The sequence below is a fragment of the Musca vetustissima genome, unplaced genomic scaffold (genome assembly GCF_032173495.1).
Source record: "Musca vetustissima isolate MV318-11 ecotype Yass unplaced genomic scaffold, APGP_CSIRO_Mvet_v1 utg4944, whole genome shotgun sequence".
Taxonomy (NCBI): domain Eukaryota; kingdom Metazoa; phylum Arthropoda; class Insecta; order Diptera; family Muscidae; genus Musca; species Musca vetustissima.
In genome coordinates, this window is record NW_026877834.1 from 2,157 (window position 1) to 26,326 (window position 24,170).

The 24,170-nt window shown below is 34.4% G+C and overlaps 1 protein-coding gene across 2 annotated transcripts in view; it reads right to left on the minus strand.

Annotated features, from left to right (window-relative positions):
• Nucleotides 1-4,215: 4,215 nt before the first annotated feature.
• LOC133322509 (small conductance calcium-activated potassium channel protein) overlaps nucleotides 4,216-24,170 on the minus strand; it is a 182,557-nt gene continuing 162,602 nt past the window's right edge. For both annotated transcript variants that reach the window (XM_061531497.1, XM_061531496.1), the window contains exons 7-8: nucleotides 16,740-16,850; nucleotides 4,216-4,420 (exon numbers count right to left, since the gene is read on the minus strand). In XM_061531497.1, the coding sequence (XP_061387481.1) occupies nucleotides 4,289-4,420; nucleotides 16,740-16,850 (243 nt within the window). In that variant the 3' untranslated portion in view covers nucleotides 4,216-4,288. The remainder of the gene's footprint in view (nucleotides 4,421-16,739; nucleotides 16,851-24,170) is intronic.

Below are 24,170 nucleotides of genomic sequence, written 5' to 3' on the forward strand. Positions count from 1 at the left end.
GTATAAAAAGGGTTATATGGGGACTACCACCAAAAAGGGGCGAATATAAATAATTTTTTCAAGGGTGATTTGTTACCAAATACAAAACCAGTAAGGAAAGTAGTAAAGTCGGACTGGGCCGACTATATGATACCCTTCACCACTTTGGGTATATTCAGCATATGTATCCTAAAGTCGAAATTATATGGAAGCTATCCTATATCTATATCTGAACCGATTTCAAGGAAACTTATCAGAGATTAATTTATATTAACTTCAGTACGTTGTGTCAATCGGCCTATCTATGGATCGTTGGTGTACCATTTACTTAAAATCGGACGGAAATATATATAGAGGTGTATGTAAATATGAACCGATTTTAACGAAACTTTGTACACACCATTCTAGATTTAAATCAGTGCGCTATCCCAAAATCGAAAGATATATGGGGACTTTGGTGCACTTTTTAGATAAAATCGGACGAAAATATATATGGGAGCTATATCTTAATCAGAACCGATTTCCACGAAACTTTGCACATGTATTTCTAGACTTAATTCAGTACACTATGCCAAAATTCGTGCAAATCGAAAGATTTTCAGGGACTTTGGTGCACTATTTACCTAAAATCAGACGAAACTATATATGGAGCTATATCTAAATCTGAACCGATTTTCACGAAACTTAGCACACATCATGCTAGACTTAATTCAGTATACTATGCCAAAATTCGTGCAAATCGAAAGATTTTCAGGAACTTTGGTGCCCTATTTACCTAAAATCGGGCGAAACTATATATGGGAGCTATATCTAAATCTGAACAGATTTTCACGAAACTTAGCACACATCATTTTAGACTTAATTTAGTACGCTATGGTGCTTTTATGGGAGTTTGGTGCACTATTTACCTAAAATCGGACGAAACTATATATGGAGCTATATCTAAATCCTGTACTTTCTTTACAATTTAACATCAACAGAGGGATGGACGGACGGACATGCATAAATCGACTCAGAAAGTGATTCTATGCATACTCTCAAAAGGTACCATGGGTCTATGTCGATTCCTTTTCCCTGTTACAAACATATGCACAAAGACATAATACCCTGTACCACAGTGTGGTGAAGGGTATAATTACAGCAAAATCGATTATAGAGGGGCTACCAGAAAAAGTGTACCGATATTTATAATTTTTAGTGGAAATATTAGGTGGGGGGAAAAAGAAATGCATTATTTTTATATGAACTACTCGTATAAGACTTTATTGAACATGAATATGGGAATGTCCGATCCCATAATCATGTCATAAATCTGAAATTGATTGATCGATACTTTACGAGAAATCTATCAGTACAGCCATCTGCGAAAAAATAATGGATTTCTTTTTCCCCCAACCTAATATTTGGTAACCAATATTCAGCGAATTCGGTTAAAAGGTTATAGACCTGAATTTTAAAGGACATTTCATAGGGACTCGCCAAATATTAGGTGTAGATTTTATAATCATAAATTTTGAGGAACTCCAACAACTATAAACTTAAAGTTTTTAAGGGACTTTTTTTAAGAATATTTTGAGGTACTTTTCAGCAAGGGTATGGGTATTTTTACGAATATTTTTTGAGGGATGTGTGGGTTTTTATGAAAATATTTTCCAAGGCACCCATCTATAGAGGAAATATATATATATATATATAACAAATTGTGGTATATTTTATAAAAAAAAACATAAAAATATTGAACATTTTCGAACTTACCTTGGCCATATCGGTTATTGTATTGGCATTATCCATGAGTTTGCGTTGATCCATTTTAACTTTACGTAACCTATATATTTTCGTTTTCGATTTTTCGTTTCGAATGTTTGGAATTGTTTTGTTGTTGTTGTTGTTTTGGAGAATTATATAGTAGTTCAAAAGGAAAAAAAAATCCAGAAATTTGGAAAGAAAAGATACCAAAATAATACGAAAAAAATAAACGGAAAAAAGAAGCCATTATGAATAATAAATTTAAGATGGTCATAGATTAAGATGTTAGTAGAGTTGTGTACTTTTACGTTTTGTTGTTGTTGTTTTTTTTTTTTAATTTCTACATAATACTGTAGTAGCAATAGCGGTTATTTTGTTTTTGGTTATTATTATTTTTTTGGGTTGAAAAATACTTTGCGATGGAAATATTAAATTTCGTCGTTAAGATTGCAGAAATATCGTATCTCAAAATGAACCTAAAGAAAAAAAAAAACACAAACAGACAGCAGATAATTGCGACAGATGGGCCTTAGTTTAATTTTTTTTTTGGTTAAGAGTGTTAAACAGCAATTGAGAGTGAGAGAGAGAGAGAGAGGGGGAGAGAGAGACAGTGAAAGTGACTTAATGAGTGCCTTAGGTTTGGAAACAGAGTGCCAAATAGTTTTGCTTATAATTGGGTTAAGTTTTATTTTGAAGGTTTGGGTGAGGGGTTTCTTGTGTTGTGGTTTAAAGGGGGGTAGTTAAGGGTCCTGAGTTTCCCTATCTCGAGTTAATTTTTGTTTGAGTGAGCTTTGCGTCCCTGCCTAGAGTTTAGTTTCTGCAATCTTAACTGTAACGAAATCTCTTTGAGAAACTAATATTCAAAGTGAAAATTGGAGTTTACATTCATGTGTAAGTCCACCACTAGTTAACGTATAAACAATTGATTGATCCGGGATCTGTGATAGTTCCACAGATCTCTGGCTAAGTTTTTGCTTTGGTTTTTGTTTTAGAGCGACACAGAGAGAAAGATAGAGGTGGGAGGAGGATTGGGGTTAAAGGATTTGTGTGTGTGAGAGAGAGATAGAGAGCAAAAGAGTAGAGGGAAATGGAAAGTTAGAGAGTAAGAGTGATATGGGATTTAGCAATAGAGACATAGACTGAGAGTTTGAGAGAGAGAGAAATTTGTTGCATGGTTACAGAGACAGATTGAGAGAGAGAGAGAGAAAAAAGAGACACATAGATATTGCATGTGAGTTAAAGTGAAAAAGAGTTTATTTTCTTTTAGGCTAGTGAGGGATTAAACTGTTCGGTTTTCATTTTCTTCATTTATTTATTTTTTTGGGGTGTGAGGGATCCATTTGGAAAAAGAACGGTGCTGGAAAATAGTATTAGGGCATGACCTTTTCCTTGAAGTTATTTTGAGATACGAATTTCTAAAAAATTAACGACTCTTCTTGTCTTTGCTTTTCATTGTGTTTGTTGCCTTAAAGAATAATGATTTTGTTAGTAGTTTTAATTTTTTTTTTTGATTTTTTTGTTTTGGTTAATTTTCTTTTTGAGGGGGGTATTCAACACAAATTTATTTGTAAATTTGGCTTTACAACCGAATTACAGGCTAGTAAAACGAGTTCTCAAACAAAAAATGTAACTGTGGCTGTTAGTCAAAAATATTACAACAACATCATCGACAGGATTTTGTGGAGAAAATCCTGTGGACTAACAGCAAACACTTACATTTACTAAAATATTAACTTAAAATTGAGGGAGAGAGAGAGTGAAAAAAACGCTCTACCCAAACACTTGTCACAAGAAGTGTTGGTAGACAGATTTTTTGTTTTTTTTTGTATATCTTTGCCAGGCAGACAGGACAATCAGAGTCGGTCAGTTTTAAGAATATGGGTGTGGGGAACCCTTAAACAAAATTGCAGGTCAATAAACACTGGTGCTTGAAACCGAGACAGTAAAGTGGCTTTTCTGGACGTAACAAGGTCAGGACAATACACACATATGAATATAAATGCAGACGTCTCACGCACACACACACATACAGACATATCGCCATTGACAACGACAGACAGACAGGCACACGCACACACACACACACAAACATTGTCCATAGAGTAGTGTGTTGATACTTGGCCATGAATTTTGTTGGCCAAGCCGGCTGGCCTGTCATTCTGATATGTTGTGGTGAGAACCAATGGCTTAATCGCAACAAAAATGAAAACAAGGGTCTTGACTCAATGTCAGATCTCAATCCTCACAAGCTCAAGCATTTGCTACCAACTCTGTTGTTAAACAGTTGGTTGGATGGTTAGTTTTTTTTGGCTGGCTGGCTGTTAGAGAGACTGATTAGCTTCTTTTAGCCATTAAAGGAATAGCATATTTCTCTGGCATTTTGCATTGCGATATGAATTTTTTGTTGTTGTGAAATTTGTTAGTAAAAGTCTTTAATTGCTCTATTCTTTTTTTATGGATGGGATCATTGCTGGTTGGTTGGTAGGTAGTTTTTTTTGCTGTTTAGTTTGGTTTATTGTTTGATTTTTGTTGGTTGGTTGGTTTTGGTTTGGTTGATGAATACTCACGCATAAATTGCTAGAAGGAACTTTCTTTGGTGGGTTCTTACACGTCCGGGATTAACCCGTTTTACTAGTCTTGTATGTTTGTAAATGAGCCAAGTTTCACGAAGAACATTCGCCGCAGCATTTTTCAGCTAAAAGATACATGTGTAAATTTATAGTAGTAGAATACATACATACGCATATATATATTTTTTTGGTTTTGTAGGGGTTTTTTTGTTTTATTTTATTTATTTGGTTTTGTAAATGGAGAGCAGGATTTTGTAGTTAAATTGTTTTATTTTAAATAAAGGAAAAAAATATATATAAATATAGTAATGGAAAAATTGTGGTAAGTTTTGTAAACAAAAAAATCGCACAGACAACAGGTAAGTAAAAAAATTATAAGAAAAAAAATAAGAATTTAATGTTAGTAGTTTGAAAAAGGTGAAAGGAAGTTATAAACTTGGAAGCTATTAACGATTTATAGGCTTATGCTACATTTACACTGAATAAATGAAAAACGTTTTAGTGTAAATGAACTCTTATAAAATAATCAAAATTCCGTATATAAAAAATCGTTGCAGCTTCCAACATAAATCGATGAAGACCGAAGTCAAACATCGATCTATATATTCCTTAATATTGTGCCAGTAGAAGTAAATGTATACTACGTATTAGAAAATATTGAAAATTAATAAAGGAAACTAAATAAAATATGACCATGAACTAGAAATAGCCATAATTGTGAATTTTTCAAAATTTTTTGGTAAATATTTATGTTTTTTTTTTAATTTTCAAAATGAGTTTAGACCAGTGCTGTCCCCACTAATACATTCAAGTTTTGTGATTGTTTCGAACAAGGCCTATATAAGGTCGGCCAGTAAGCACAGGTGAGTATAAAGTCTTTTGTCAAATCATCCCAGTAGAAAATACTCTCTTGCGTGACAATTTCGTTAACGAATCGTTGACGAAATATATGGAATTGTCATTCATGACTAAAAACATGATATGTCGTCGAAAATGTCGTTCTTCTCGAAATATGAAAACAAAACAAAAATATTCTGAATCGAGTGTACTATGAAATATTGACAGAAACGAAGAGAAAAATGTTTCTGAAAAAATATACATATAAGAAATTTGAGATAAAGAAGACGTGCTATCTTGCTTAAAATAGGTAAGTTTAAAAGAATATATAGCTATTTATATCATTATTTAAATGCATTGTTTTACTCTTAGGATGGGGCAAATAAATGGCAATTGTTGAAATATTGTAAGTAATATCTGAAAGATGTTTCATATTCCAATGCATTTTAATTTTGTTGTTTCTTTACAGATGCTGTTAAAAAGGAGATAATCATTACGCCAAGTAATATAAGTTCTAAAAAATTTCATACTTCTAGCTTCAGCCGTTTCGTCTGGGCGATGATCTCACAGTCACTCACTTATCACTAAGCTCCTTTTTATATTAAGGTTATATACGGCATTCTCGAATTAATTTATTACCGAGCAATGACCCTTAAACCGGGGTCAATGACCTTTAATCCGGATTAAGCCTTAATCCTCTCAATGACCCTTAATCCTGAGTCAATGATCTTTAATCCGGGGTTAATAACCCTTAATCCCCTCAGTGACCCTTAATCCGGATTAAGCCTTAATCCCCCTCAATGACGTTTAATCCGGGGTCAATGACCCTTAATCCGGATTAAGCCTTAATCACCTCAGTGACCCTTAATACGGGGTCAATGACCCTTAATCCCCTCAGTGACCCTTAATCCGGGGTCAATTACCCTTAATCCGGATTAAGCCTTGATCCCCTCAATGACTTTTAATCCGGGGTCAATGACCCTTAATTCCCTCAGTGACCCTTAATCCCCTCAGTCACCCTTAATTCCCTCAGTGACCCTTAATCCGGGGTCAATGACCTTTAATCCGAATTAAGCCTTAATCCCCTCAGTGACCCTTAATCCGGGGTCAATGACCTTTAATCCGGATTAAACCTTAATCCCCTCAGTGACCCTTAATCCGGGGTCAATGACCTTTAATCCGGGGTCAATGACCCTTAATCCCCTTAGTGACCCTTTATCCGGATTAAGCCTTAATCCCCTCAATGACCTTTAATCCGGGGTCAATAACCATTAATCCGGATTAAGCCTTATCCCCTCAGTGACCCATAGTCCGGCGACAATGACCTTTAATCCGGGATCAATGACCCTTAATCCCATTAGTAACCCTTAATCCGGATTAGGGGTCATTGACCCCGGATTAAGGGTCATTGACCCCGGATTAAAGGTCATTGATCCCGGATTAAGGGTCACTGAGGGGATTAAGGCTTAATCCGGATTAAGGGTAATTGATCCCGTATTAAGGTCATTGAGGGGATTTTGGCTTAATTCGGATTAAGGGTCACTGAGGGGATTAAGGATTAAAGGTCATTGACCCGGATTAAGGGTCACTGAGGGGATTAAGGTCATTGACCCCGGATTAAAAATAATTGAACCCGGATTAAAGGTCACTGAGGGGATTAAGGGTCATTAAGGGTCACTGAGGGGATTAAGGGTCACTGAGGGGATTAAGGGTTATTGAGGTGATTAAGGCTTAATTGATCCCGGATTAAGGTCATTGAGGGGATTATGGCTTAATTCGGATTAAAGGTCACTGAGGGGATTAAGGTTTAATCCGGATTAAAGGTCATTGACCCCGGATTAAGGGTCACTGAAGGGATTAAGGGTTATTGAGGTGATTAAGGCTTAATTCGGATTAAGGGCCACTGAGGGGATTAAGGGCCATTGACCCCGGATTAAAGGTCATTGACCCCGGATTAGGGGTCACAATGTATAATTCTTGTTATAAATAAATTACATGCTATAAAAATATAAATTGAAAATGTATATGTATATTTTTATTTGAATTTTTAATGGGATATGATGATGACAATGGGTATTCAGTCGTCAACGACTGTGTAAACGACGTAGTCGATGATAGTCGTCAACGAAAAGTAGGGAGTTTTGTCGCCGAAGTTGTCGTCAACGACAACTTCGCTTACCTTGTCGCCCAAGTTGTCTTGCATGAATACTGCGACACTTGTGTGAAAATTTCGTCAAGGATCTCACATTGTTGTCTGCAAAGTGTCTTCAAGGAATTGCCATTGTCTTGCACGATTCGTTAATGTTGTCTGCAAGACACTTTCTACTGGGATATTTTGAAACCTATACATACATACAAAATTATGTTAGACGTCAAAACGAAAATATTAATATTTTGTCAATATTCAATTCAATTTTATCGTCCTTTTACACAACATTTTGAGTATTTTAAGAGTTTAAAGAAGATTTTCAAGTAAATTTTCCTAGAAGTTATAGATTGTGTTGTGTTTTGGCTGTGATTTTCATTTAAAGGCGAAATAATTAGTTTTCGCCTCGGCAAAAAACAAATTGACTTTAAACTTAAGTTTTTTCTATAAATTCGCTTACTGGCCGACCTTATATAGGCCTTGGTTTCGAAATACACACATTTTAAAGTTTTCTAGTAAACTGTGAGAAATATTGTTTTATTTTTTTCTGTTTTCATTTTGTTTTGTTTTTCGTTTTTTTTTTTTCTTTGTTTTTTAAGTGTAAAGTAATTCATTTATTGTTGATGTTGAAATTTCTTGCATACCAAGTAAGCGTGGATTCTTTTATCCAATAAACCTTCAAATTCATTAACATGAATGCAATTATTAGAATACCATTACTGACAAAGGAATTAAAATGCCGAAAATTCAATATTTTGAGTACAAGGACGATAATTTCATCAATATTTAACTCATACGGACAACATTTAATACGAAGTAAATTTTCAAGGTGGTTATCGGAAAGAGAGTTTCTACATTTACTTTTTATAATTTTTAGGTATGAAAATGAGGACTCGCGTAAATAAGTGGAACCAAACATTGAAAATAATTTCATTATGTCTCTTTTTATTGTGGAATATTTCTCGATATCTACATTTCGCCAAAAATCGACGCCAACACTAAGTGGTAAGGTGGAGCTTTCAATATATCTCTCCTCCTCATAATTTAAAGTATACCTTTCATAAAACGGTTTTAGTAGGTCGAATTCCTTTTCTTGCTAGACAAATTATTGTAATATCCGTGACAGGACACAACATGCCTCTTAAGATAATACAATATTGATCGCGACATAGTGCGCTGACAAATCAAACATTCCATTTTTCCGAAATAATTTTCCGCAAAAAAAATTCAAATTCCAAATCACCATTCATTTCGTTCAGTGTACGCACAAAAATTCACAAAGAAAAATCGACAACAGAACCTTTCTCGTTGGCTTTTCAAAGCAGAATGAATGTAAAATTTTAAATAAAATAAATTTTGTTTCTCTTTTATAATTGTGTTAGTGAGACATTGGCACACACCGACAGCCCATGGGACCTATTTTTGGCACAGGTGGTTTAGACTACTTAATTCACTCGATTTCAAATGTCAACTCTACTTTCACTCAATTTTAAATGGCAACTTTCTATGGATTATTCAGAACATATATGTTCTGAAATTGACATTTGAAATCAAGTGAAGTTTTCAAATCTAAGCGTACGTTACTCGAATATTCTCCACGGAGTGCCAACACGTCTAATTCAATTTAAAAGCGTTTACAGCACTAATTTATTAAAATAAAAAGTGTTGCTTAAGAACTAAGTATTACAATATGACTTAATTTGTAAAAGAGAGGAGAGAGAGAAAGTGTGTGAACACATTTGCAATAACATACAGGATGAGATGAAAAAACTGCAACCAACTTGTAGCGGGAGAATCAAAACAACAACTTTCTGGTTTGAATGCCGATTTAATTCTAATTTTTTTATTCAAAAATTTTCGTTAATAACTACCTAACCTAATATAACTTAGCCTAATATTATACACATAAAAGATGACAATTGATATAAGTGTGTTCATTTGTTTACATTATTAAATAAGCGGACAAATATCTTTGTGTGTGGGCTGCTATTAATTCTCATTCCCAGCTCAAACACACACATAAAACCACATTGTAGTGATCTCTATTTACTCACCCGCTGAGCGCATGTTTATGGAGATATCCTTTATTAGCTGATAGATCGATTTTAGGACCGATTTCATATTAATTCTTAAAAAATCCTAAACTAATACAACAAATTTCTGGAGTTGGGCAATCTAGTTCACGTAGCGGATCGATCCTTCTCGTTCTTTTTTTTTAAAAGGAACTAGTTCCTTAATGTAGTTCCTTTGCTCCATATAGTTCCTTTACTACACACAGTTCCTTTGCTCCATACAGTTCCTTTGCTCCATACAGTTCCTTTGCTTTTATAGTTCCTTTTAGTTCAAAAAAGAACGAGAATAAAGAACGATATCAAAAAGGAACGAGATCAGAAAAAGGAACTATATGAATTAAAGAGTTGCTACTAGTTCCGATCGTTCCTTTCTCGGAATAGTTCCAACGAACTAGTTCGTTCCGGAACTACCCAACTCTAAAAAATTCATGTTCATATTTTTTTATGAACACACGTTCAAACTGCTGTCATTTCTAAGCCACTCGTCCGACAGCTGTTAAAATTATTCCAGTGACAGCTTATTAGATTGTTAACAAACGTACGCTTGCATTTTCCAGAAAAAAGTTATTTCAGATGGAATTCAAGCGTCATAGTGTGATTTCTTTATATTTGGCTGGAAAAGTGGCTATCGTTAGAGCACTCCAACATTTAAATGTGGATAAATCTTTTGTGTCTCGTACCTTACCGTGATACTGGTACCGTAGCCAGACGTCAAGGAAGTGCACGGAAGAGAGCAGCAACATCAGCAGAAATGGTTCGAAAAGTAAAGAAGTGACTTGATCGAAATCCGCGTCGCAGTGGCCGAAAAATGGCTCGTGAGCTGAACATATCGCAATATTCCATTAGGCAAATATTAGGGTTAAGGCCATTGAAATTCAAAAAAATACAAGAACTTACACCGCAACTGAAAGAAAAGAGACTCAAAAGAGCTAAAGAGTTGCTTCGCTTAGCCTAAAGTGGTGAACGGCCGAATTTGCTTTTCTCCGATGAGAAAACATTCATTGTCCAGCAGTTTGTAAACAAACAAACTGATCGTGTTTACTTGTCAACGAGGTCAGCTGAAAATGTGCACCTTCGGTTGGCCATCAGAACTCAAGCGCCGGCCATGGTAATGGTGTGGGCCGCCATAACAGCGGATGGTCGCTCTCCGCTCCTATTAATCGACCGTGGCATTAGAATTAAAGCCGAATATTATGGCGAAAATATTCTGGAGGGTGGAATAAAGCCTTGGACACGGAAAAAATTTTTCCGCAGACCTCGGATATTTCAACAGGACTCAGCACGCGCCACCCAAGAATGGTTACAAAATGAGGTTCGTCGCTTCATTTCCAGCGCACAATGCCCACCAAAATCTCTGGATGCTAAACCGTTGGACTATTGTGTCTGGAGTATTTTGGAAAGCAAGGTTGGCACTAAAAATAACAAAGTGTCGATCACCTCAAGCAAGCGCTTCGCCGGGAATGGACCAAAATGCCGCAGAGCAACATTCGGGCAGCGTGTGACGGTTTCATTGGCCGTTTGAAGGCCATAATTCGTGCCAATGGTGACCAATTCGAACAAAACTGAACTTATTCTAAAATTTGATGCTATTTCCGACATTTTTTGCTTTCATTCAATAAAATTAAAACAAAATGTAAAAATGATGGCGTTTGATTTCGTTGCAGTTTTTTTTATCTCACCCTGTATTGAGTGCACACACACATTTCTTTATCTCACAGGTGACAAGCAAAAACGCTACACATGCTTATCAGTCCCCGTAATCTCACCCAAACACACTACATGTGGCAATAGAAAAAAATCCTATCTTATTCTAGTGTACAAACATTCAACAAGAATAATCTCTTATCTCAAGTGGACTGTATACGAAAATCGATCCCAGTTTAATTAAATATTCTCTCGTTTACACAAGATAATTTCAAATACAACACTGCTTTTGCACCAAAGTAAATAATATTGCGCTTAAAGTTCATTTACATATACGATTTTAAATCAAGTCGATTGACGAAATCCTGAAGTGCGCACTTAAAGGTTATTTAAGTCTGCTTTGAGATCAATTCAAATGACAGTCAGCTGATTATTGTTTACATATCCACAAATGTAAAATTGTTTACAAAAAGGAAATAATTTTTAAATTTTTTTTTAAGAAAACAGTAATATTTTATCTCAATTTTTCGTTTGAAATATATTGTTTCTCTTCTTTGAATATGTATTTTCTGATGACCTCTTAAACGAATATCTGCTGATTAATCATTAAATTTCAATTTTATACAAATGTATTTGACCATACCATGGCACAATAAAAAGGTAGTCCATTTAGTGCAGCTGACGATTCAATTAACTGCCAAAATGCGTAGTTTTTATTTGAATTCGATGTGCTATGTTGCCAATCATGTAAAATATTACTAGCAAAATTTTTAGAGATGTCCGGGACCATGGCATAATAATTTGTTGTCCATTTAGCGCAAGTGATGATTCGATTAACTGTCAAAGTGCGTAATTTCTACTTGAATTCGATGCAATGTTGCCAACCATGAGAAATAATCTAGATACCATTTCTTTATAATATGGTTGGCAGCATTGCACATCGGATTCAAGTAGAAATTACGTACTTTGACATTTAATCGAAACATCGCCTGCTCTAAATGGACCACCTATTTATTGCTACATTTTTTGTAACATATTTTTTATTTCGAATATAACTTTATCCTCTTCCGATTTATTTGCAACTTTTTCCATTGAAACCAAAAGCATGCAAATACAACTGAAAAACTATTAATGAAAATTTGTAGCATTAAATCTAACCAAAAGTACGTTTTGTTGTTGTTGTTGTTTTGGTAAAACAATCAATTAAATATCACAAAAAAGGAGTATAAAAACAAAACAACAATATTCCCATGGTACATAATGAACTACTGTTTCTCTCTATAGCCGTGGCTGTACGTAAATCAAATTGTTACGGACCATTGCAGATGAACGTTGTTTTATTTTATGCCTCATTAAACAAATTAATTGAAATCGATGACAAGTTGCTGAACTTAATAAAGTGTGGAGCAAAGCAAATAAAAATCGAATCGTACATATTGTAACTAAGAAGAGACCATTAAATTGTGAATATTGTTATGTAAAATAAATGGATACATTTAAAAAAGAATCGTTGTAAGATATTTTGATATAAAACATAAAAAGCGTTTCTAGTAACCGATAATTGATCAAGAAAGTTACTAAATTTGTTTAGTTCACGAAGAAACTAGAACTAGTACTTTTCAAGAAAAAAAAACTAGCCCCGTATGAACAAGGCTCACTTTAGTTCAGTTTTATTACATATGGAAATCAACAACGTGGTAAGAGACTTAGTGGGATCAGTGAAGAAATAATTAATAATTGCCTTAAAAATATAATAGAAATTTTAAGTAAGGAGTTAAAGAATTGTTGCAGATTTTCTATTCCATGAGAAGAAAACTTTTTTTATAAAAAATTGAAAAGCGAAGTCAAAATCGAGGAAAAGCTAGATTTTAGGGTTGAAAACGTTTGTACACCGATCATGTTAAAGACATATAATATACGGATATCATTTAAATTTGATGTGTATTTCATTGGCGAAATTGAAAATGAACAAAATCAGAGGAGTGATCTGAGTAAGATATTTCATTAAGCCGATAATATAAGCCGATGTGACGACGCAAAAACCGTTTTGCCTAGAATTTCTAAACACAGAGCCCTAATCGAAATGGAATATTTGAATCAGACAGTTGTTTCCAGAAGATGTGTTTTTCAAATTGCATCGGATGGCGGACATATACTATGATGTAATGGAGGAGGCTGGAATCTTCCATTGATATTTTGGTGCCCCCGGCAAGTCCTCACTTTGAAGGGAATATATTTGCAAGCGGTGAAGATGGAGATAGTTCAAAACAGAATAAGCAGCAAAAATATGGATTGAAAAATCAATTGAAGCAAGTTATACTCCATGTACATCATCAAGGGAAGAAACGCCAGGTTACTGAAGAGTGGCAGGAGAAATCGCCTCAGAGAAATAGTGTTGTCTGGATGATGAAAGCTGTAGATGAAGGTGGAGTATCTTTTAATGGAGGCTGTATAGAAAATTGACTTAGAAGATTCGTGGGTTCTTTCACGTAGATGCTGCTGGATGAGTTTAGTTTTACTTAATTGCATTATGGATAACAGTTCATTATTTTTAGTATTTTTTAACAGAAATTTAATTTGTTTGAAATTAAGCTTGTCTTTTTGTACAGAATTTTGTATTACAAAAGATTTGATCGTTGGAGTGTTTTAAGATAAGAGGATGAAATTCCAAATGCAATGCTTATAAGGTAGTTACTGTGATGATTAGGACACACATGGTGGCAAATACCACCGCTCACTTGGAGATCGTTTGATCGTTGGAGTGTTTTAAGATAAGAGGATGAAATTCCAAATGCAATGTTTATAAGGTAGTTACTGTGATGATTAGGACACACATGGTGGGAAATACCACCGCTCACTTGGAGAGTTTACCTCACAAGATTCGGGTCTGGCAGTAAATGGCGAAAAGACCAAGCTGATGGTATGAACGCGGCAGACGTTCAGAAGTACTTGAAAACTACAACTTTGAGATAGTGAACGAATTCATATAGCTCGGTACCGCCATAAACAAAACTACTAACATCAGCTTTGAAATCTGGTGAAGAATAGTGTTGGCCAACAGATGCTACTATAGTCTGAGTAAGCAATTTAAAAACTAGGCCACCTCTCGCCTGACCAAACTCACACTCTACAAGATATTGCCAGTGCTGGTGTATGGATCTGAGGTATGAGGCACCGTTCAATATTGGATGAACACTCAAACCACGACCAATTGGGTGCTTGGAACGATGGAAGCTGGTCCAAAAAATGAAATCTCAGTTTTGGAAGTGGTGGACGAACGATTACCTCGCTACATTGCAGCATAGATAAAAAAGGAAAAATCGACAGGACAATTAACAGAAGAGACAACTCGTTATATTAAACAATGAAGATTCGCATTCATCTCGTTGGCCGTTGGGAAGAATAATAGAGACACGGGGAAGAGATGGCTTAGTGCGAACCACAACCTTTAAGACATGTAACGGCACGGTGAAAAGACCAATTATCAAAATATGCACATTGGTGTGTGAGGAGACAGTACAGGTGCCAGAAAGAGTGTCTGTAAACAACACACGGATGAACATCGTTCCAAAAGTCAATATTGGGTAGGTGCTGGTGATTTTGATGATGATGATTGTAGGCCTAAGAGCGGATTCCAACTGGCGGGATCAGTGGACGTGGTGACCTCGACATAGATTCTGATCGTCTATTTTGATATGAAGCCGTTTTTTGAGAACATGGTATTTGGAATTGGAAATATTTAAATCAATATTAGGTGCTTGGAACGATGGAAGCTGGCGCAAAAAATGAAATCTCACTTTTGGAAGTGCTGGACGAACGATCTGCAATGATACATATGGAAAAATCGGCAGGACAATTAACAGAAGGGATAACTCGTAATTTTAAAGAATAAAGATACGAATCCAGCCCGCTGGCCATTGGGAAGACTAATATAGACTCATCCGGGAAGGGACGGCTTAGTACGAACCGAAACCGTTAAGATGTGTAACGGCACGGTGAAAAGACCAATTATCAAGATATAACCATTGGAGTGTGAGGAGACAGTACAGTAGCCAGAAAGAGTGTCTGTGAACTACACTCGGATGAACATCGTTCTTAAAGTCAATATTGGGTGATTTTGATGATGGTGATAAAATCGGAGAAATAAAAAATTCAGATCATGTGAGATCAGTAGACGTGGTGACCTCGACATAGATTCTGATCGTCTATTTTGACATGAAGCCGTTTTTTGAGCACATGATATTTGGAAATGGAAATCTTTAAATCAATATTGGATGCTTGGAACAGTGGAAGCTGGCGCAAAAAATTAAATCTCACTTTTGGAAGTGCTGGACGAACGATTTCCTCGCTACATTGCAGCATAGATAAAAATGGAAAAATCAGCAGGATAATTGGCAGGACATGGTATTTGGAAGTATTTAAATTAATATTTTCATGGAATTGTTGTTTTAAATTGTAATAATATTTATTTAAAATTAAAACAACATTCATCAGCTGCCATTAGCTAGGTAACTATTTTGAATATTAATATATTTTGTAGCATACTTTTGGGAAAATCAAAAAATTTTTTGGTGTAAAAACAGAGTTGTATTTGAAATCGAGATATTGAGGGAATATTTAATTTTGTATGGTAAATCGAAGTAAATTCACATCGTTTTAGCCATTTTTACGGGTCCAACTGTTTAGAGTTAGTCAGCTGATACTTTGTTATTATAACCGTGGAAAAATCATAAAAGTATGTGTTGTTTTAAAATCGTTTAATATTCATTATGAGTTTTTAAAATAATTCAATTTTTTTCAGTTGCTGTAATTTTTTTTTGTTTTCAGCAATTATTTTCTAGTCTGCTTTAACAGAATTTAATACGTCAATCGTAATCTAATATTAATAAAAAAATTAAAAAATGTCAAAAATGTGAAAAACACAAATATTCAATAAATAATCAATTAAGTGTAAATAATATCATTGTTCTATATATATATATATATATATACACATATAGTCCATATATTGTTTGTATTTTATTTATGTATTTGACATTTGCTGTCATCGGCATAATTGCCAATGTAAATATTTGAAAATTGTTATGGCTAAGTTATGTTATGGTTAAATGGTAAGTCATGGTCATATTTTATATACATATATATATACATAAATATTATTAATAATAATTATAATTGTTATTATTATTATTGGTGTTAATTAAATATGTGAAGTGAAAAATTATTTAAATGTGTAATGCAATGTTAAGCTAGATTAAATAAAATAAAAAAAATAATTAATAACGCGCTAGCAACAAATTTAATAAGTTGGAAAGGAAAATAGATTTTTTTTTTAAATAGGAGGGTGTTGAAATGGAAGGGCAGATTTTAGTAGCAGATAAGGATGGAAGTTCCTGGCGTAGCTTTTAGAAGGGTCTAGTAAAATACAAAAATGTTAAGATTTCTCTAGTCCCTCTAAAAATCTAGCTACACCATTTAGAGAGAGAAAACTCAGGATATGCAATTTTTTAATAAATACATATTTTTTTAAAATACATTTTTAGTAAGAAGAAAAATTTTTTATAGAAGTTGGTAGCATAGAACATAACAAAAATTTTTCCCAAGAGTAGAAAAAAAAAATAAAAAAGACAGAAAACAAAAAATTAAAAAAACAGTAAATAATAAAGAGAAAAAAACCACGTAACAAGAGAGAAACAGAGAAAGAGAGTGTTAACAACAATTAACTTTGGAACTAAATTTAAATACCCTTTTCGTTAACTGAGTATCCATCATAAAATTGTGCACATGCTTTTCAGCCCTTGTCAATTCCAATTTTCTGGATACGACCGCCACTAGAAGAGCCGTACAACCGGCACCCTGTTAAAATGAAATGGAGAAAAAAAGAGAAGAATATGGAATTAAAACATGAATTGCAATAGATTTTTATGAGCAGCATCAATTATAAAATATTATGCTTCCAGGCCATGGTCCTTTGGGATTTATTGCCCCGCTGTAAATGGTAATATGCTGATTATTAATGTGTTCCAGTCCAGAGTTTATATAATGTTAGTATTGTGTTGTTGTTGGTGTCCTGTGATTCAAATTGTCTACACTATTCTGCAGCAGGTCCATAAAAGTTCTGTTAATAATAAATGCTTTTAAAAATGGTACTGAGAGTCATAGGTTGTTGATTGCTGGTCAAGCGAATCAATTTATTGCTGGACAGTGGGACGAAGTTGAGAAAAAAGGGAAATAAATTCGCTTTTTGATTTGTTTGATAGAAAAAGTGTCGAATTCAAGGTTTTCTATAGCAAAAATATCGACCTCAACTGAGGTTGAGGATTTTTTTCTATAGAAAAAATATCTACCTTAACTGAGGTTGAGGATTTTTTTTCTATAGAAAAAAATATCGACCTCAACTGAGGTTGAGGATTTTTTTCTATAGAAAAAAAGTATCGACCTCAACTGAGGTTGAGGATTTTTTTCTATAGAAAAAAAGTATCGACCTCAACTGAGGTTGAGGATTTTTTTCTATAGACGAAAATATCGACCTCAACTGAGGTTGAGGATTTTTTTCTATAAAAAAAAATATCGACCTCAATTGAGGTTGAGGATTTTTTTCTATAGAAAAAAATATGGATCCAAGGGTCTGATTTTTTCTATAGAAAAAATATTGACCTCAACTGAGGTTAAGGATTTTTTCTATAGAAAAAATATCGACCTCAACTGAGGTTGAGAATTTTTTTCTATAGAAAAAATATCGACCTCAACTGAGGTTGAGGATTTTTTTCTATAGAAAAAATATCGGCCTCAACTGAGGTTGAGGATTTTTTTCTATAGAAATTCGGCCTCAACTGAGGTTGATGATTTTTTTTCTATAGAAAAATATCGACCTCAGCTGAGGTTGAGGATTTTTTTCTATAGAAAAAAATATCGACCTCAACTGAGGTTGAGGATTTTTTTCTATAGAAAAAAAGTATCGACCTCAACTGAGGTTGAGGATTTCTTTTTATTATTTTCTTGTCCCACTGTGTTTCGCATTAATCTTTTTTGTATCGCCTTTGGTGCTCCTCTGATCCGAGTAAGTGCAATTCTAGTGTTTGCTGCCATTATTCGTATTTCGCTTTCGCTTTCGTATGACTTCATTTGAAATGATGTTCGTTCGTACACTTCCGTTTCCGTGTTAATACAGTTGATTGCCGTTGCCAGTCGTCTGGCAAAGATTTAAAAGCCACTTTGTCCGTATGTCCAGAGTTATATAACAATAACGACGACGACAACAACAACAACAATGCCATTATGCCAATTGAATGGAATCCGAATAGAGCAAACTTAACACTTTCATTCCACTTCACTTTTGATCTCACAAAGTCGTTTGGATATGTTTGTATGTGTATGTATATATCATGTCTATGGATTATGGGTGGATACAAACAAATACACAAACGCACACACACACACAGTCACACAAAGTCAACTGTCAATTTCTATTAAGTCTACATGCTTGGCACACACTTAAAAAGAAGTCATTAAATTTTTAATATTCTATTTAATGTTCTAGGGGAGAAGTGAGCCATTATGAGAGCTAATTTATAGGGTTGCCGTAAAAAATAATTACAACAACAATTTTAAATACATACATATATATTTTTTGAATTATCCACCATGCAAAATATTTAATAATTAAAATTAATAACACATCTATTGAAGCAATTCTCAGTTCAGCTTGGCTGAATAGAGTTGTCATTAAGATATTCTCAATTCAGCCTGGCTGAATAGAGTTTCCATTACGAAATTGTCACTTCAGCTTAGCTGAATAAAGTTTTCATTAGAAAATTCATAATTCAGCCTGGCTGAAAATAGTTTCTATTAGGAAATTCTTAATTTAGCTTGGCTGAAAAAAGTTTTCATTAGGAAATTCTCAATTCAGCTTGGCTAAATAAAGTTTTTATTAGGAAATTCTCAATTCAGCTTGGCGGAATAAAGTTTCCATTAGGAAATTTTCAATTGGGCTTGGCTGAATAAAGTTTTCATTAGGAAACTCTTAATTCAGCCTGTCTGAATAAAGTTTCTATTTGGAAATTTCTTAATTCAGCCTGGCTGAATAGAGTATTCATTTGGAAATTTTTAATTCAGCCTGGCTGAATAGAGTATTCATTTGGAAATTTTTAATTCAGCCTGGCTGTATAGAATTTAAGTTAAGAAATTCGTAATTCAGCCTAGCTGAATAGAGTTTCCATTAGGAAATTCCTAATTCAGCCTGGTTGAATGCTAAATGCAGCTTAGTGAAATAGAGTTTCAATTTCGGTTGAATTGAGAATTTCCATGAAGAAATTCTCAATTCAACCGGACTGAATTTTCATTTCAGCTTTGCTGAAATATGTGTATTCATTATTTCTTCTTAGTTCAAACATGCTGCATATGTTTCCATTGGGAAAACCTTCGTTCAATTTGGCTGAATAAAGTTTATTTTAATAAAGTCCTGATACAAAGACGCTGAATATAGTTTCCATATTCCAGATAATCTCAATTCAGAAGGTATGAATGGAGGTTTCCATAGGAAAACTTCAAAAAATATTTCATTAGGAAATTGTTCGGAATGAATGGATATTTCTTTAGTCAGGTGTCTTCTTTAGGAAATTTTTAATTCATTATATCTATTCCAGGCGGAATTGAAGTTTCTTTACGCAATTCTCAATTCAGCCAGGCGGAATTGTAGTGTCTTTAGGAAAAGTTCAATTCAGCATGATAGAGTGGGAGTTTGTTTAGGAAATTCTGAAATTCTCAATTCATCCAAGTGTAATGGACATTTTTTAGGAACAATTCAATTCAGCCTCGTGAAATGGAAGTTTCTTTAGGAAATTCTCAATTCAGCCCGGCGTAATGAAAGTTTCTTTAAGGAATTCTCAATTCAGCCAGGCTTAATAGTAGTGTCTTGAGCAAAAGTTCAATTCAGCATGGCAGCGTGGACGGTTATTTAGGTAATTCTCTATTCAGCCTGGCGTATTGGAAATTTTCTTTAAGAAATTCTCAATTCAGCCAAATGAAATGGACATTTCTTTAAGAAAATTTCAATTCAGCCTCGTGATAGGGAAGTTTCTTTGGGAAATTCTCAAGTCAGCCAAGTGGAATGTACATTTTTTTGGCAAATTTCAATTCAGCCACATGAAATGGAAGTTTCTTTAGGAAATTCTTAATTCAACCAAGCGGAATTGAGTTTTCTTCAGGAAATTTTCAATTCAGCCTCGTGAAATGGAAGTTTCTTTAGGAAATTGTATATTCAGCCGGGCTGAATTTAAGTTTTTTTTAGGAATTTCTTAATTCAGCCAGGTGGAATTGAAATTTCTTTAGGAAAAGCTCACTTAAGCATAGCAGAGTGGAAGTTTCTTTAAGAAATTCTCAATTCAGCCAAGTGAAATGGAAATTTCTTTAGGAAAATTTCAATTCAGCTTCGGAAAATTGAAGGAAATACTTAATTCAGCCAGGCGGAATTGATTTTTTTTTTTCAGGAAAATTTCAAATATGTGTGGCGGAATGGATTTTTTAGGAAAACTTAAATTCAGCCGACGGAAATAAATTTTTCATAACGAAATCAACCTTACGTAATGACATTTTCATTAGGAAAGCTTCAATTCAGCCTGGCGAAATGGAAGTTCCTATAGAAAATTCTCAATTCAGACGGTCGGAATGGAAAACTTTAATTCAACAGGTTAAATAGATTTTCATCTAGCAACATTTTCAATACAGCAGACCGGAATAGAATTCATCTTGGCTGACTAGAGTTGCTATTACCAAATTCTCAATTCAGCCTGGCTGAATTGTATTTTTCCTATGAAAACTTGTAGCAAACCCAGCTGGATAGTGTTTTCTGCGTGAGAACTTTTATTCAGCCTAGGTGAATAGTACTTTTCCCTATGAGAACTTCTATTCAGCCTGTTGAATAGTGTTGTTTTCCTTTAGAAAAAGTTTATTCAGCCTATCTGCAAGAATAATTAATCAAAGAAAACTCTATTCAGCGAGGAATCATTAATATGAATAGTGTTTTCCGTGATTCAGTCTTGTTGAATAGTGTTTTCCATAGAAAATGTTTACTACAGTTTAGCTGAATAGTATATTTTCAATAAGAATACTTGAATTCTACCCGTTTGAATTGAAATTTTTTTTTCATTTTTTGATTCACCCTGTTTCTGCTGCCGAAACACCATTTAAATTTTCATGTTATCTTTTGTTAAGCACAATGAAAAAAAACTTGCATGACTATACATGTTCAAAGAATCCGACAAATACCTTGTGATATTGCTTCATACAATTTGCATAAGTAATTCTCACACTACCTTCCTAAAAACCCCTACACACACGCACTTCATAATATACCTGCATCCCTGTATGTGACAACCATATGGAAATATTAAAAATTCTCCGTAATTTGAAAAAAACTACTCTTTAATGATATTGTGTTGGAATTTCTGTGTGTGTGTGTGTGAGTGTGTGATGAAACTTTAAAGGACATTTTGCATAATCATAGATTTGAATGAAATATGAATGTGTGAGTCCTGACACACACATACTCATACACAATGTTATGTGCAACATTGCATTGGCAAACTGGAACTGCAATACTTGTCCCCGGTGACAATGATAAATGTAAAGGGATAACACAGCCAGGACAATGTGAAATGATGTTGCCAAAAAAAGGATGATGGAGAGAGAGAGAGGAAAATAACTTCCGAATAATATTTCATACAAGAAAACATCTAACGAAGTGTAGAACAGAAATGTTGCAAATATTTTATATCTGGCATTACGTTGCAAGACTAAGGTGGTGTTCGCATGGATCCTTAGTTATTTAAAAGTGTCCTTTTGTTAAAGAACAAAAAAAAAACTGGCTTTATTCCAATAAGAAACTATTATGGCCAGGTATCTGACACTTGTCATAAAATCCAAGTGGGTTTCCTGTGATTTGTAGCCATTTTAAAGATGAAATGTTGCATTTCTTTTTATTTGGCAAATGTGTTGTCACAATTAGACATATGGGGTTCTTTTTTGCTTTTGCTGGAAATATATCCTGCCCTCGATTTTTTGGCAGTATTTAGATAAATTATGGAAAAAACTGGCATGGCTGAGAATTTTGTGGTTCAAAGAGGTGTGTGTTGAAGTGATGCTTGTGTAAGAGAGGCACCTATGTAGGGAGGGTTCTAAAGTCTAATATGGTATACGTGGTGTAGGGTATAAGCATTAAGATCTCTTGGAAATCAGATTAAAATCCACAATAAATTGCTAATCGGAACTTTACAGAAGTTGACGAACATCTTTCTAGCTTCAATATGGTTATCGGAGAAAATTGTATGTTAATCGGATGGATATTGTGGCAATGGTACTTCATTTACTTCAAATCGGAATATTGGCGAATGCCATATTAATACCTTTTTAGTTGACTGAGTCAAATTTTATGTATATAAAAAGGACGTGTCGCTAGCCTGGTTTACATGAAATCAGCCGTAATTATATATGGGAATTAATCGAATTTAACACACGACTCAAATTTGATTAAATAGTGCAAATCGAACGTATCGAAAGGGATAATTTTCGGAGGATGTGAAATTCCGAAGGTTCCGAAGTCCCCAGGCATTCCAAGAAAGGAACCCCCAACTTAGCATCAACACATAAGGATAGCATAATATAGAAATGGCAGGAGATAACGCCACTCAGAGAAAAATAAATAAGTAAGGACTCCAACCACTGCAAAAATTCATGGAGACATTGTTTCTATGGTACGATAGATGGCAGCCCTATCATCTAGGGCAAGCCACAGCAGACCAATCATCTACTTAGTTGAAATAAAAACAATGAAATGTCCCAAAAAATTATACAATGATTAATCGAGGGCTACTATATCTTGTCGAAGTAATATTCCCCTTCCTATTGAGACACCTCCAAAAAATATGTTTATTATACTCTCTACCATAGTATAGAGGTTATATTATGTTTGTTTTTTCGTTTGTAAATCGTCGAAATAATCATTTCTGACCCTATAAAGTATATATATTCTTGATTAGGGTCAAATTCTAAGACGTTCTGGCCATGTCCGTCAGTCCGTCTGCTGTAATCACTCTAGCCTCTAAACGAATTGAGATAGATCGCCACAATTTAGCATAGAATCGTTTTTTGCTGGCAGGTCTAGTTCGATGATGGGATATATCGGTTAACGTTTAGGCATAGCCCCCATTCTTGAGCCTACTTTTTAAACGAAATCGCTGAAATGTGGTATAATGGGTTCTTATTGGCTACTAAATCTCTCTACTGAAATGTAAAAATATAGGTCCAATGTTTCCTGTAGATCCCATACAATGGTACCACCAATATTCGCTAGTTTTGGGTTCTTAAGAGGGTTTTATTGGGTACCAAATTTCCTTAGTAAAAAATATGAATATAACTTTCCGTATTTCGGGGTTCGAATTTCGAATTATCTGTAATTTGGCACTTTGCATTTTTATTGGGTACCTAATTCCCACACAAAAAAATTATAAATATCGGTCCACTTTTTCTGATAGCCCCCTATAACGGTTACCAAAATTTTTTTGGGAGTTTTTGAACGCGTTTTTATCAGAATCCGCTCAAATGAGGAACGCTGGGTTCTTATTATGTACCAAATTTCTCCACTAAAAATTATAAATATAGGTCCACTTTTTCTGGTAGACCCCCATATAACCTCCTTGTTATATTAAAATAATTATCTTATTTGTGCCGCGTTTTGGGGTTGTCTCCATATAGCCGTATTCGGCCATAGTAGGTTAGGTTAGGTTGAAAAGAGGGGTGGATAACACCACCACATGTTCAACATTGGAAGGACATACACATAAACCAATTGAGGCCTGTCGTGCGCTCTAGAAATGCGGAGAAAGATAAAATCAGTGAAAGTTTAGATAAAAACATTTTGGGTTTCTACCCTCCATGAATCTAGGAATTCCGTGTTTTTTGGGAACTCCTTCAGTCTTCTCTATTCACACCCCCTTAGATCGGTTAGTCCGTGAAAAGTGTTATTTATAAATGCTGGGCAATGGCATAGGAAATTTTCCAGCGTTTCACTGCCTTCGAATCCAATCTTGAGCAGATGTGCTCTTAGGCTGAAGTGTCCCGTCAGAATACCCATCAGTAGCCTTATTTCTTTTTTGTTTACAATTAGGATTTGCTTAGTTT